At 34.6% G+C, this 13280-nt stretch overlaps 1 protein-coding gene across 6 annotated transcripts in view; it reads left to right on the forward strand.

Moving 5' to 3' along the window:
- The window catches only part of RPGRIP1L (RPGRIP1 like), an 88644-nt gene extending 79867 nt beyond the window's left edge, over nt 1-8777 (forward strand). For 5 of the 6 annotated variants that reach the window (XM_026068765.1, XM_026068766.1, XM_026068767.1 and 2 more), the window contains 2 exons: nt 1938-2071; nt 5932-8777. In XM_026068765.1, the coding sequence (XP_025924550.1) occupies nt 1938-2071; nt 5932-6035 (238 nt within the window). In that variant the 3' untranslated portion in view covers nt 6036-8777. The remainder of the gene's footprint in view (nt 1-1937; nt 2072-5931) is intronic. The other variant, XM_026068773.1, reaches the window with a different exon arrangement.
- The last annotated feature ends 4503 nt before the right edge of the window (nt 8778-13280 follow it).

Below are 13280 nucleotides of genomic sequence, written 5' to 3' on the forward strand. Positions count from 1 at the left end.
ATTGTTAATGTGTTTAAAGGCTTTTAAGAAGATTTGTTTGCATATTGCCTAAGGAATCCTTTCTTGTAGACTTGGATTTTGTGCAACTTGGTTGTTACTCAGTTGGAATCATGCTTATTGAAAAATTTTTAGGCTGTAAAGCTTACGAGCGTTTGTGATTTAAACACTATCACCAAGACATACCCAGAAAGTAGTTAACTCTGAATTCCTGTCATCTTGTCAATCTCAACATTTTTGGCCTTAACACAAGCCACTAACTCAAGTCAGCTCCACCAGAATACTGCAATTATGTGTTTAAAAGAAAAGCTATACTCAGATGCAATGAGTGTAATTTAAGTTCGCAGAAGAAATGCAAATATTTTGTATAGTTGTTGGGCTTAGATATTTGGGATGGACAAACAAGCTGTATTTAGAGTGCATGATAAATATTCAAAGGTCTTTGTATCCAGACTACACTCACGGGTAATTTTTTAAGTGTACAAGAGGAACAGAATAATGAAGATAATGTATGAGCTGTACTGGTCAGGAGGAATGAGTGCAGTATGTTTTAAATTACTGTGTAAGGTCCAACTTTAAATAGTAAATGCGTAATACAGCATTAGAAAGATACTATTTTCGGAGAACTGCCTTCAGGTTCTTGTTCTTTCTGTAGAATGTATTCTTGGCTAGAATATGCTCTCAAGCCTCTAAATGAAGTGCGATAATTCCCAAATAACTTTCAGCTCAGTGTTTTGCACTTGGTGTTTGGAAATACTTACTTCACTGAATACGGCTAGTATTTCTGACATCAGGCAAGTATTTGATATGGTTTGTCTTTCTCAAATATTTTTCTCTTGTCTCCTGAACCACTCAGTGTAAAAGCAAGAAAAGGCATAGCCAGAGTTTATTAAGGCTAAATCTTTGTTATCAAGTAGCACAGACCACTGGGAGAGGATCTCTAGAGTAAAACAGTTGCTACTAATGGTCTGATATTCTCAGCACGTAGATTTTAGGAGGGTTTTCAGACTTAAGAATGCTCCTAGTTGATCCCATGGACTGAAAGCCTATTCGCAGTGGAGTGCATTAGGGGTACTCCTGGAACAAATCTTCCGTTTTATTTTAGCCCAGTTAAAAAGTAATCCAATTAATGTGCTCCAAGACTACTATGCAAGCCAAAGCACAGTAACTGGGGACAACTGAAGAGATTTGCTTCATATGCACACTCCAGATCCAAGCTGAAACAGTAATGCAGATCCGTCCTATGGGGCATGACTGAATTAAAGTGGTAGAACTTCTTTATGAGTTTATATGGTATCAAAAGGTTTTAACCAACAAAACGTAGATCACGTTTAATCAATGTCAGACTAAAACTAAATATTATTGCTCTTTAATTCTTTTTCTTTCTCGGACATAGTCTGATGGTCACATCAAATAATCTGCATGCTATGGTCAGCACAGTAAAAATTAAAAGACATATATATCCTATATCTTCAATTGTTTTATAAATGAATTCCCCTAAAAGCCTTGTGGTTCATAGGTATAATCTTAATTTTATAAATGGGGAAAAAATGCAAAGAAATTAAGTGACTTGAACAATTGAGCTAAGAACTTAGGAGTTTCAAATGTTAAGTCTTGCATCCTTAAAACATTCTACCTGTCATTGCCATATGAAAAAGAATTGTGCTACTAAAAAAAAAAAACAAAAACTTATAGACCATCAGACCTGTGGTTACAACTTCTGTGTTCTTCTAGTACTGCTAAATAATGCTGAAGGAGTAGGGAGGATTGAAAGAAAAGGTCTCAGACTATTGTTGTCATGGAAAATGCTGAAAATCATTGATAAAGAGATCTGTTTTAAGTTCAACTGGTAAAATAGAGCTATTTTTGCCTTTTGTCTTTTGTGTGGTTTTGACTTAACTTTCCAGCCATTTTGAAAGTTAATCTTTTTTTATGCTTAGCCTACGATTTACAGTGGTTAGTGATCCCCCAGAAGATGAACAGGAACTTGAATGTGAAGATATTGGTTTTGCTTATGTCAGTTTGAGAGAGATATTTCAGAAAGAAAGAGATATCATTGAGCAAGATATTGATGGTAAGTTTTAGAAATTATTTTGCTGTAACTTTTTGTAACTTAAAAATTATTACGCGTTTCTACTTCCCTCTGCAAACTTTAGTAATTGTGTGATAGTTTGTTTGAAGAAGAAATACTTTAATATTAATTAATGACTTCTGCATTTGTTTGCAAAAATCTTCAAAAACTGTATAATTTTGTTACTCCTTAAAATTCCTCTGTTTGATGTAAAAAAACAAACAAAAAAGAACCCAGCATTCCCAGGTTTTGTTTATTTGTTTTGGGTAATCAGTTTATAAAACCTAAGAATATTCAGGGCACATCCACTATGATTCGCTGTTTTGTACAATGCAATTCATGCTAGTAAGACTGTAAATATATTTTTTGTTATTAGAACTTTGTCAATAATTTTATGTTGCTGACATCTGTATACTTGTTTGAAGTATTTTTTTTAATCACCAAAGTACCTCAGGACCGCATCCTCCATATGAAACATGTATCTGAGATGAGGTCAAATACTGGTGGCTTTAGTGAGGTATCAGTTTAGAGTGCGCACCCTTCTCTAACAAACTGTGACCGAAAATTCACCGTGACTTATTAAAGCAAGGTGAGGTAGTCAGGAGATGGCTGAATGTTCCATGTGTCTTATGACAGCGTTGTTATAAAGCTGGTAAGAAGGCTGGAGACGGCGACTTGGACCTTTCGTAGGCAGTGAAGGAAAGTATTTTCCCTGCTTGGTCTTTCCTGTTCCCTGAGGTAGCAGGGGCAATATCAACAGCGCATTTATCAGTGCAGTTAGTGGATTCATCAGTGCAGTGCAGTTATCAAAAGTGCATTTTTCCCCTTACCTGTTCCTGTCCATCCTCTTTCTCTGCTGTGGTAAAGCTAATTAAAGGAGAAGCTGAGAGTATATCTGTTACGGCACAGTTACTCTTGTACAAAGGTAAATGAGGCAGCTTGATTCTTAGAAGCAGTGCAGCCATGTTTGCAACGTATTCTTCATAATGGCAAGCCTTTTAGCTAGCCTGGTAGAGTGCCAAGCTAATGCGACTTTGCTGCTTCTACTGTTGTGCCTAATTACCGTACCTCAAGTGATGGGGAGCTGAGTAGTGAGGGAAAGAAATAGGCTTTCTTATCCATTTCCATTATCATGCATGATTTGCATCCATGCTGTAGCTAAAATATTAAAAGTATGTGTCAAAGTTCAAGGAACACAATAAGGAAAATTATAAGAAGAATCAAATTTCCATACCCTGGAAAAATAATATCCAGATTTGATGCAGTTCTGTGGCTGAACCATTTTATCTTTTCTCTACCAATAATTTCTCTCCTAGTAGTTACATGAAAGCACATACTGAAAGCACATCTCTTCCAAGCAGGTATTTCATAGTCTCTCACTGGAAATTTTTTTTTGTTCTGGATTTTATGGCTCTTTTGTCATAAACCCCCCTTGATAAGATTGATTAGTGATATAAATATGATTTTGTACCATTGCAAGTCACTTTTCACAAAACTCTTAAAACTCCTTATCATCATCTGAGATGATTATTATGACAGGAAGGACTGTTGGGTTTAGTAGTAGTTGTTCTGTCAAAAGGAAATCAGTATAATGTAATGTTGACTATTTATCTCACTGTTGTGGAGAAGCATTTCTTCCCCTTATCCTAAGGCATACAAACTAATCTTTACTTTCTATATGTGCATTATATCTATGAAAGTGGTATTACTAGATAGATATACCTTTCTTATTACTATCCACATTTCCCCCCTCCCCACAGATAATAATTCTGTTCCTCAGGAAGAAGCTGCTAAAGCTTACTAAGTTGTGTAGAGGATTGTTTAAAAAAAAAAAAAAAAAAAAAAAGCTTTACTGACTTTCTTCTCTACACTGTAATCTTAGTTGATTCAAGCAGGGAGATTTCTAGTATCACTTGATTATTAAAACACGGAGTCTCTTTGACCATCAGTTACCATCAGTATTAATAAATGGTGGGTTAAAATATACAATATCTCTTTTTCAGAGGGATTTAGGGTAATTTTATTGCCAAAGAGATAATAAATACCCAAGATAATTGGCAGGCAATTTGTATACATTGGTATTTGGTTTTCATTATACTGTTTAGATTTTTTTTTATTGCATCCATAACCATATTTTCTGAAAATTTAGAACTTTCAGAGAATCAGAATTAGCTGTACATTAATATAGGTCACGTCATGGCAAGAGCTGCATATGTCAATATATTTTCTTAGACAAAGTCATTGTAAAAGATCTTAAGAGCTGGATGGTTTTGCCCAGATTTCCATTAAATGTAATGACCCAATAAATAGCATTCCTACATAATATTGTATATGCTCTCTGAGGTGGATATTGGTTATAGGGTAGATGAATAAACCTAGACACAGAGGACTTAATAGGATGCTACCACATAAAGAGCTAATCCTTCTTAAAAGTTAGATATGTTAAACTACTTCTATTCTTTTTGAGGGCTGCAAAYGTTATCTTTTTCATATCTTGTTCCTTTCATTGTTGGTTGTGTGAAAGTGGCCCACATGAAATTAGAACCAGTTAAGTAAATGGCTAAACAAGAGGCTGGATGAAAAAGAGTATGTACAGAGAGCAATCAAAATGACAATATTAAAACTGAGAAAACAGAATTAATGTTACCTTCTGATATTATCAATTACAGTTATCTTACTGTTCTCACAAGTCAAAAGAAGTGTCCCTTGAAGTCTGCTCTTTAAGTTGACAGTTCACTGAGTAATTTGCCCAAGGTGATACAAAATGTTTTAGAGCAATGGGAATAGAATACAGTCTGACCTCTAATAAATGATGGAAAGCTTATCCTACATTTTTCCCTCTCCAAACCTCTTCTGAGCTGTTCCAGCAGCCTAGAAGTTGGCACAGTGTAATTGCATGTTCCCAGAGTAGTTATCCCAGTCCATATAGTAAATACTCTTTGCAACCTTGCCGTTTGTCTGCTGTATAATTTGCTTTGAGAAGATGGGCTGTCAAGACTATTTGTTTTTATTCAAACAAATTCCTTTTAGAGTCAAGCAGCCTTACTGCTTTTTATATAGGACTGAGAAGGAGCCTCCTTTTTGACTGTTGGCAACATGTTTTTAATCACAGCAGGCAAGAATGTGGTGCTCTGGGCTTAAACAGATATTGTAAAAGAGTGCAATTTTAGATCGTGTTAGCTAATTTGTGTAAAATAGAAATTTTAAGTACTACTTTAAAACCCACATAGACAAAGATGAAGGCAGTTAAAATAGTTTAGTCTAGGGCAAATACCATCTTTGTCTACACTTGACTATTCTACAGCAGATAGACACATGGAATTAAAATAATTTTGCACTGCACCAAATGGAACAGCAATTTGTCATTTAAATACTAGTACCTGTTTTGCCTGATTAGGCCCAGTCTCACACACAGTGCAGAAAATAGGTTCATTGGTATGTTTTTTTTTACTTAAAAGAATTAATAAGCATGCATACATATCTTTAATGGAGTTTGGATTCTGAAGTCTTAGCATTTATATTTATTTATTATGAAAAATGAGCAATGAATTTAGGAAACTGTCATACACATAGTTCTCTTTATTTCAAAGTTAATTCCAACACAAATACTTTCATATATGTACTTTCTAGTTCTTAGAGTGCTCAGTTTCCGGTAGGTTGAGCACCAGCTCCTTGTCATAAGAATTGAGAGTTTTCTCAAAACCTTGTAGGTCTGAGTGCTAGAACTGGAAGCTATTAATTTTTACTTTTTTAAGCATATGTAGGTGCCTTTTAATCTGTCCAAATGCTAAACAAAATTATCAGAACAAAACCGAAACCCTAAATGAAACTGCTAATACTGTTTTCTGATGTTTCCTTTCTAGTTTTCGATTCACAAGATGATAGTGCGGTAATTGGAAAGCTCAAAGTAACAGTGGAGGCCCTCCATGCGCTGCATTCAGTCTACGAGGAATGCGGAGATGACTAGGAGGCATGAAAGGGAAGTTTGCCTACAGAAGCTCCTTCTCCCAGTGTAAATACATGCTTGATAGCTCTTCGAAGATGAGATCTTTGTAATTCTTACAGTATATTTAATGTATAATTAATATGAAAAGGACGCTTGATTTGCAGTTGTAAAGTTTTGTATACTTTTCAGTCTGTTTGTTTTTATATCCCCCCCCCAAGGCTAAGAATCTCTCCACAATGGACAACATCTTGTAAATAATTAATACCTACATGATTGAATGATGTGCTTTATTTGCATTTTCAACATTTTTTCCTACATAAAACAGTAATAAAAATGCAAGTCAAATTTTTAATTTTTGATAAAAAAAACATAAGCCTTAGAAAACTGATTAAAAATACTTTTATGTTATCCCTAATCACCCCACTAAATGGAATGCCTGTGATTAGCCTCATTAAGGATTTTATACTGTGAAGATTTTATTAAAAGCAATATATGAAAATTACTTGGATTAATGTGTTAATCTGCCTCTTTAAAATGCTAATATCCATTTTATGCACATTAAATCTCAGTATGTGTTTTCTTTGATGCATGCAGTTCCTATCAATTAAATATAAAGAATGAGGCTAGTTGCAGGACTTATTAAATTACTGCAACCTTTTTTTAAATAACTTTTGCCCTTCTACTAACATTATAATCAGCTGTTTATGATTATGATGATTTGAAGAGGGGGAGGGCATGCGTAATCATTTTTCTATACCGTAAAAGATTTACTTTCAGCCAACATCTGTCAAGAAGCTATAAAATATCAGATTTTGCTTCACCTAGTTTAGTTGTAGGGACAGGCAACTGTGTTTTCATTTGGCTTTTTGTCACTTTTAGAACTTACATCAAACGTATACAATGATTTGTTGTATCTGAATAACCAGTGTCTAGAAAGCAGCTTGGAAAGTTAATTTTCTAGCTTTTAACCAATCTCAATGAAGGATTTAATTGATATTTTTAATGGAGCTGTGAATCAATGCCGCAAAAGGATTGTCTCTTGAGAACGAGGATATAATACATTTCATTTTTTAATTTACTTTTTTTATTTGTCATTTTCTTCAAAGGATTTTATAGGCTGTGGATTTCCACTGTTTGCAAACAGGCTATGTTTCTTCATAAGCATATGTAAAGTATTCAGAGAGATAAGTAATTTATTAAAATCTACCTAATTTGCCGTGATATATTAAATCTCTGCTTCAGTGATCACAGGCCATTTCATTTAGAGAATTAGGCATTCCCTCTTTGTGTGATTAAAGCTCTGGAAAATGAGTTCTTTGCTCCTATTTGTGAACATTCAAAGCCTGCTAATGGCAAGAAGATGGAATAGATTATGAGACAATTCATTACAGTTCAACAGAAAAAAAAAAAGCAGTTATAGTGCAGAAATGCAAGTATGAATATCTGCATATAGTTTGAACCATCTGTGCTCTAATGGCTTCAATAATGGCTCTTCATCTTCAGTAGGCTTTGAAATGACATCCATACAATATTAATTTGTTGATGTACATTATGAGGCCAATGGAATGAATATATTCTGACCACAGAAATCTCTAAATTCCACCATGCGCTGATGGTTGACTCCATTTTAGGGCCTACCATCTTCAGGAGTAGTACTTCTCCTCCAGACTTTGCCAATCCTCACAGCATTTCATTCCTCTGGATCTTGCAGGAGACCACAGACAGCTGCATTCCTAAACCCCTCCATTCTTAAGTTAATGGCCATATGTTTGTTGTCATTTGGGCTGGCTCTTAGTTCATCATTTTGGCCACTACTTCTAGCTTTTTTTGGCTCTGTGTACCTATATTGTCATTAAGACTGTTATTATACATTACAATAATTTGAAACAGCTAGATTCAACACTGAGATTAACTGAGTGGCTTTTTAGAAATTTAGTTGTGGTATTCTACCAGGAGGTTCATATTATTCTTCTAATACTTTGCAAACCAAACTAAATGTCCTGCATATAAACAAAGAAGTGAATTGTACTGATTTTTTTTTTTGGGGGGGGGAGGGGGAGGTGACTGTTTACTGAATTGCAGGAGAACTATGTAACTGGTGCTTGTTTTCTTGTGAAATAAACCATGTGGTAAAATTAGAAAATCAGTGATGTTCATCTCACTTAAACGTTTACAGTAACACTCTTAGCACTTAATCTTCACCATCTGAAGTTGAAAACTTAGAAACCAAGCATTCATATACTCATTAAACACAGACCTCTTTGGTAAGTTACTGCAAAATATTCCAGTTGACATTTGGTTACATCGTGTTAACTGTTCTCAGTGACTCCAATATTAACATGTATAATTTGCCTCAGGTTCCTAAACATATTTCTTTGTGAGGCTCTCTATTTTCCAGTTTTTGATTTTAAAAAAATAAATCTTGGTTTCTATTCATGTTTATTACTAAGACAGATAAAATATTCAGTGAGGACTTCTCAGCAGATGGATTGTATTATCTTATGCAACATAAACATACGAACGCACTAGAAAGTTTTGTTCTTGCATTAAGTAGTCTGTATTTCCAACATGAACTTAAATCTTGTGTCCGAATTCTGCACTGCGCAGGGAAAGTAGAAAATGTAGTGCTGGTACTATTTTGTCCAGATTTTAGCTGTGAATATCTTGAAGAAAATGTACATTTGTACTGTTTAGCTTGAGGTGAAAAGTATCCTTTTTTTGTCCAATATGTTAGTAAATGCACTCCTTTTTGCATTTAAAAAAAAGCCTTGTTAATGCTGATGCTACCTATTTTTAAATGTTACTTTGTTAAAATATATTAGCTAATAGTTAATACTTTAATTTTTGTACTATTGATGAWATTTTTCTAAGGTTGTAACCTGGATGTAAAATGTAACAGGGCTCCTGGGTAAGATGAATAGGGTAAGTTTGAGTGGTCAGCTGACGTCTTCTCTATTAATTGTTTTGTCGTTTATATTTTTCCCCATTCATTGTTACAGCTTATAGCTTTGCTGTTTTATCTTCTTATGCGATAGAATAACTGCTGTTCTCCAGGTGTCCTAGGTATGTTAATCAGGATGTAAACTTAAGTTTATCTCAAAATTCCTTTTTTTTTGTTGCTTTTAACCTGTTATAATCCATAAGCTAGGGATGGAAGTCCTAAGAACAAATACGTCATGAATCAAGGCAACATCTGTGTGAACTTGATCAATTTTGCTGTACAGTAAGTCTCAGCTTATCATATTATATGCTTATAATAATAGATATAAAATGAAAAAATGAACGTACTATAACTTGTCTCTGTTAGAACTTCTACAACTGAAGATCAGTATTTATATTAATATTTATTGTTTTAAAATGCTTTTTATTACTTCAAGACATAACAAGACATTCTCATAGTCCAAGGGGTCACAAAAGATATCATCGCTAAGTATCCGCTGTTAAATTTTGTTTTCTTATTTTGTATTAGAATGAGAAAATAATTTAAATTTAGTTTTATAATTGTGCAGCATACTTTATTGCATCTTTCAGGGCCAGAAAAGTAGCTGTTTTATGTTGCAGTTAGGTAGACCGGTTTCTACGCAGGAGGTGGTACTGTTTTTTCCATTCAGTTTTTCAGGTATTCCACAAGAGGAAAAATATTTCTGATTTTTTATTTAACTAATTACTTTTAAGTATTTTATTTAATCAGACTTACCACTGTTTGTGATACAGGCCTTAGTAATTAGAACTAGAGTCCAGTCCTGCAACTAATACTGGATTGGATGGACTATGTTGCCTGTATGAAGTAACTGCAGAATACAAGTTCAGGTTGATACCTTATGTACTTATATGTTAAAAAAATTGCTTTTGACATAGTATGCTAAAGGTATTGCTCTGTTCTTTTTGTTAGTTTCTTTTTGATATTGCTGACTAATTTTAATCTATTTGATTCTTTAAAATGTGATGAGGTAAATTTTGAAGAACTTGATTTCATCAGAATAATTACTCAATGGAAGAATTTGACCCCTGTTTTATTTCTTGTTATAGTATAGTCTTACCACTTACAGGACACAACCAAGAAAGTCACAAATCATAGAGACCTGTATTTTAATACTTGAACACCAGACTCCATCTAAATCTCGTAGCTGTGGGCTTTAGAAGAATATGTATTTATAAGTTTCAAAATTCCTTACTTCTAAGGTCCTTGCTGAATCAGTCTTCGAGCACCCAGCACTTTGTGGGATCAAGCCCTAACTTAGTTCTAGTATATTTTAATTTCAAAACAAAGCTGCTTGTAAATTATCAGATACCAGTTGTGGATATTTTATCTAAGAGGATAAACCAATATGAACTTTGAAATAATGGAAATGCTTATAGGCTCTTAATTGTAATAGTCCTACCGTGTTTTAGCATGATACTATGTTAGGATAGGATAATTCAGGTTGGAATGGACTGCAGGAAGCCTCTAGTCCAACCTCCTGCTCAAACAAGGTCAGCTATAGGGTTAGACCGGGTTGCTTGGGGCTTTATCCAATCTAGTCTTGAAAAACTCCAAGGACCAAAATTGTACAGCTCTTCTGGGCAACCTGTTCTGATGCTTGACTGTCCTCATGGGAAAAAGGGATATACATTTGTACACCTTACTTCAATCCAAATAAGTTCCATGGAAAATTTTCAGTCGATTTTATTTTCATTTGATATTTTTTACTTTTTTTTTTTTGAGTTCTATGGATGGTATAAACATGATCTTGTTTTGTCCTGTTAGTACTTAATTTGTTTCAGCCATTTAACATTTTGTACAGAAATGCAAAAAATGTAAATAACTGTAGGCTCCGCAGTATGCCATCAAATTTCCATCCACACTTTTGTGAAGCAACTGACAAAAGATAGTTATGTTATGGTTAACCATGTGGTTTGTTCAGATAATTTTTCTTTAGATTTCCAGTAGTAATATATTTTCCAATTTACCACGGTTTATTTCTGTCTTTGTTATATTCCACTTAGGTTATTTTAAGAGTAAGAAAAGAATCAGATTAATCAAACAAGACCAGGCTCACATTGAAATTATACTCTTCATGCCCTTCATTCATTAACTCTTAACACGTGAAGTTTAGACTTGTGAAGAAACGTGTTCCCTGAGCTGTGAGAAACAGGAATATGAATATACAACCTCTGCCCAAACCCGTCTCCCTCTAACAAAATACATATTACTCTAGTAATCCAACATCAATAGCTGCAACAATGCAAGACAGGTCTTGCACATGATCTAACAATGAACTGTTTAACATTTTTGTGGATTTGGAAAATAATCTATTTTCTATTTAGACAAACTGGCATTCTTGTTGAATGCAAAATTATTTCCTTATGCGCTAAAACTGTAAGAAGTGAACTTTCTTTGAAAAAGTATTGGAAAAATGTGGTCCTTCTAATACAAAAAAATCAATAAAGTGAAATTTCTTTTGCATGAAGACTACATTTTACATTCTGACTACATGTTCCTAAGTATAAATAGCTGACATAGTTGGCAGCCTTTGGCCTCAGTGATAAAGAGTTACTTAAAATGGGTTACTGTATATAGGGCAATATATTTCCCAAAGAGATGCACCACCCATCAGCTCACTCCAGAGACACAGTACATGAATAGTAAATAAAACACGGCAAGCTTAAAAAGAGAACATACAGAAAATCTTTCTACATTTTAAAAACATTCCTTACCCTTCTTTCCTTTGTTAAAGTCAGTTATATTGGCATACCAAAACCAGATCCATTTGGAAACTCCTTGTGGTAGGTTGCTAATGTCAGTTGTGTAATTTATATAATTTACACATTAGATGAAATGAACAAAAATGTAACAATATATAAAGCCTATATCAATCGTGTCTGTGTATCAGTATATAGTAAATATTACCTGAATGAGAATATCTGTTCTCTTTTTGTGGCCTAACTATATTTAAATTAAACAAGTTAACATAATAAACAGTAATTTATTTTCAAATGGATTTACACTTATGTACACAAAGCTTTTAGTAACAGAGCTTTCTACAGAAGTTGAAGAGTAATGAGGGATTGCATTTGCACCCCCTACCTCAGGCAAGCAGGATGGGGGCCTGCTCCTGTACAGCTGTTGACAGATCCTACATCACTCGTGCTGAGGAAAGCAGTGATTTCTGCAGTTTCGTTAAGTCTCTTCTCAATAACTTTTCTCTTTGAGTTGACCTGTTTAGGGAGAGTGCAGGAGTTGACTGGTGTGAGTTTTGTAGGGTGTTATATGTGCTGTTCCTGCATTTTCATCATTCTCTGGGGAGAGTCTCATTACAGCAGGTAAGTGGAAGGAAGACTTTCTACTAAAAGTGAACTTTGTTCTTAAAATCAGCAAATAGAAGGGCTTTGCAAAAAATTGATAAAAACTCCTTGGATTCTATAAATCAAAATATTTTTTGTGTTTGACTTGCACTTCAGTAAGTGGGAGGTCCACAATCTATCAGGCCCATAACCTTAGTTCTTGCACTTGGATGACTGTAAATTCTGTGAAACTATGACTCGATTGTGTGTTTTTTCAGGAATGAGAATGACTTCTTTGCAAGAACATGCTGTCTTGTTGTGTATCTTTACAACACTTCTCAGCACTATGTGATATGCCTGCTCATTCATCCCTACTCCAGAGTTGCATGTTAATTTAAAAAGAAAAAATTTAATAAATGCCCGTACTTACATGTGATTTAAGTGATATTGGTAAGTAGAATGCTGATCTGGATGTCCCGTTAGCTTGATAAAATAACTGGAATAAGTTTTAAGTATTCCTTTGATTTGTTCCTATAATGAATAGCATCTCCTGTTCTAGCTAGAAGTTTCCACCTGGCCTTGGGTGGAAAGGATGCAATATTCGATCAGTCACTAGCTGTACACCCTTCAGAATACTCTGGATTTAAGCTTATCCTCAAATAAGATTAAATAAGTGCTCTTAAATGGAAACTGTACATTGTGCACTAAGGTGCTGATGGCAAACATCAAGTGGGTCTCTGATATTTCCACAGTCACAGAACTGGTTAAAAGCGATGGCTATGGTAAACACCTTTTCTCAGCCAAATAGAAAGAACAATGAAATCACTGTATGTTGTGGAAACAGAAGAAGCCACTGTTCCAGGCCATGAGCCATATGCTGCTTTTCATGGTCGGCTGCTTGTGTGGCAGTTGCGTTCCCCAGCTGCATCCGCAGGTGTTAGGGATTCTTTGGCAACCTGCATCAAGAGGGACAGGAAAGACTAGAGGACAGAAGGACACACA

The sequence above is a fragment of the Apteryx rowi genome, unplaced genomic scaffold, assembly GCF_003343035.1.
Source record: "Apteryx rowi isolate R43461 unplaced genomic scaffold, aptRow1 scaffold_28, whole genome shotgun sequence".
Taxonomy (NCBI): Eukaryota; Metazoa; Chordata; class Aves; order Apterygiformes; family Apterygidae; genus Apteryx; species Apteryx rowi.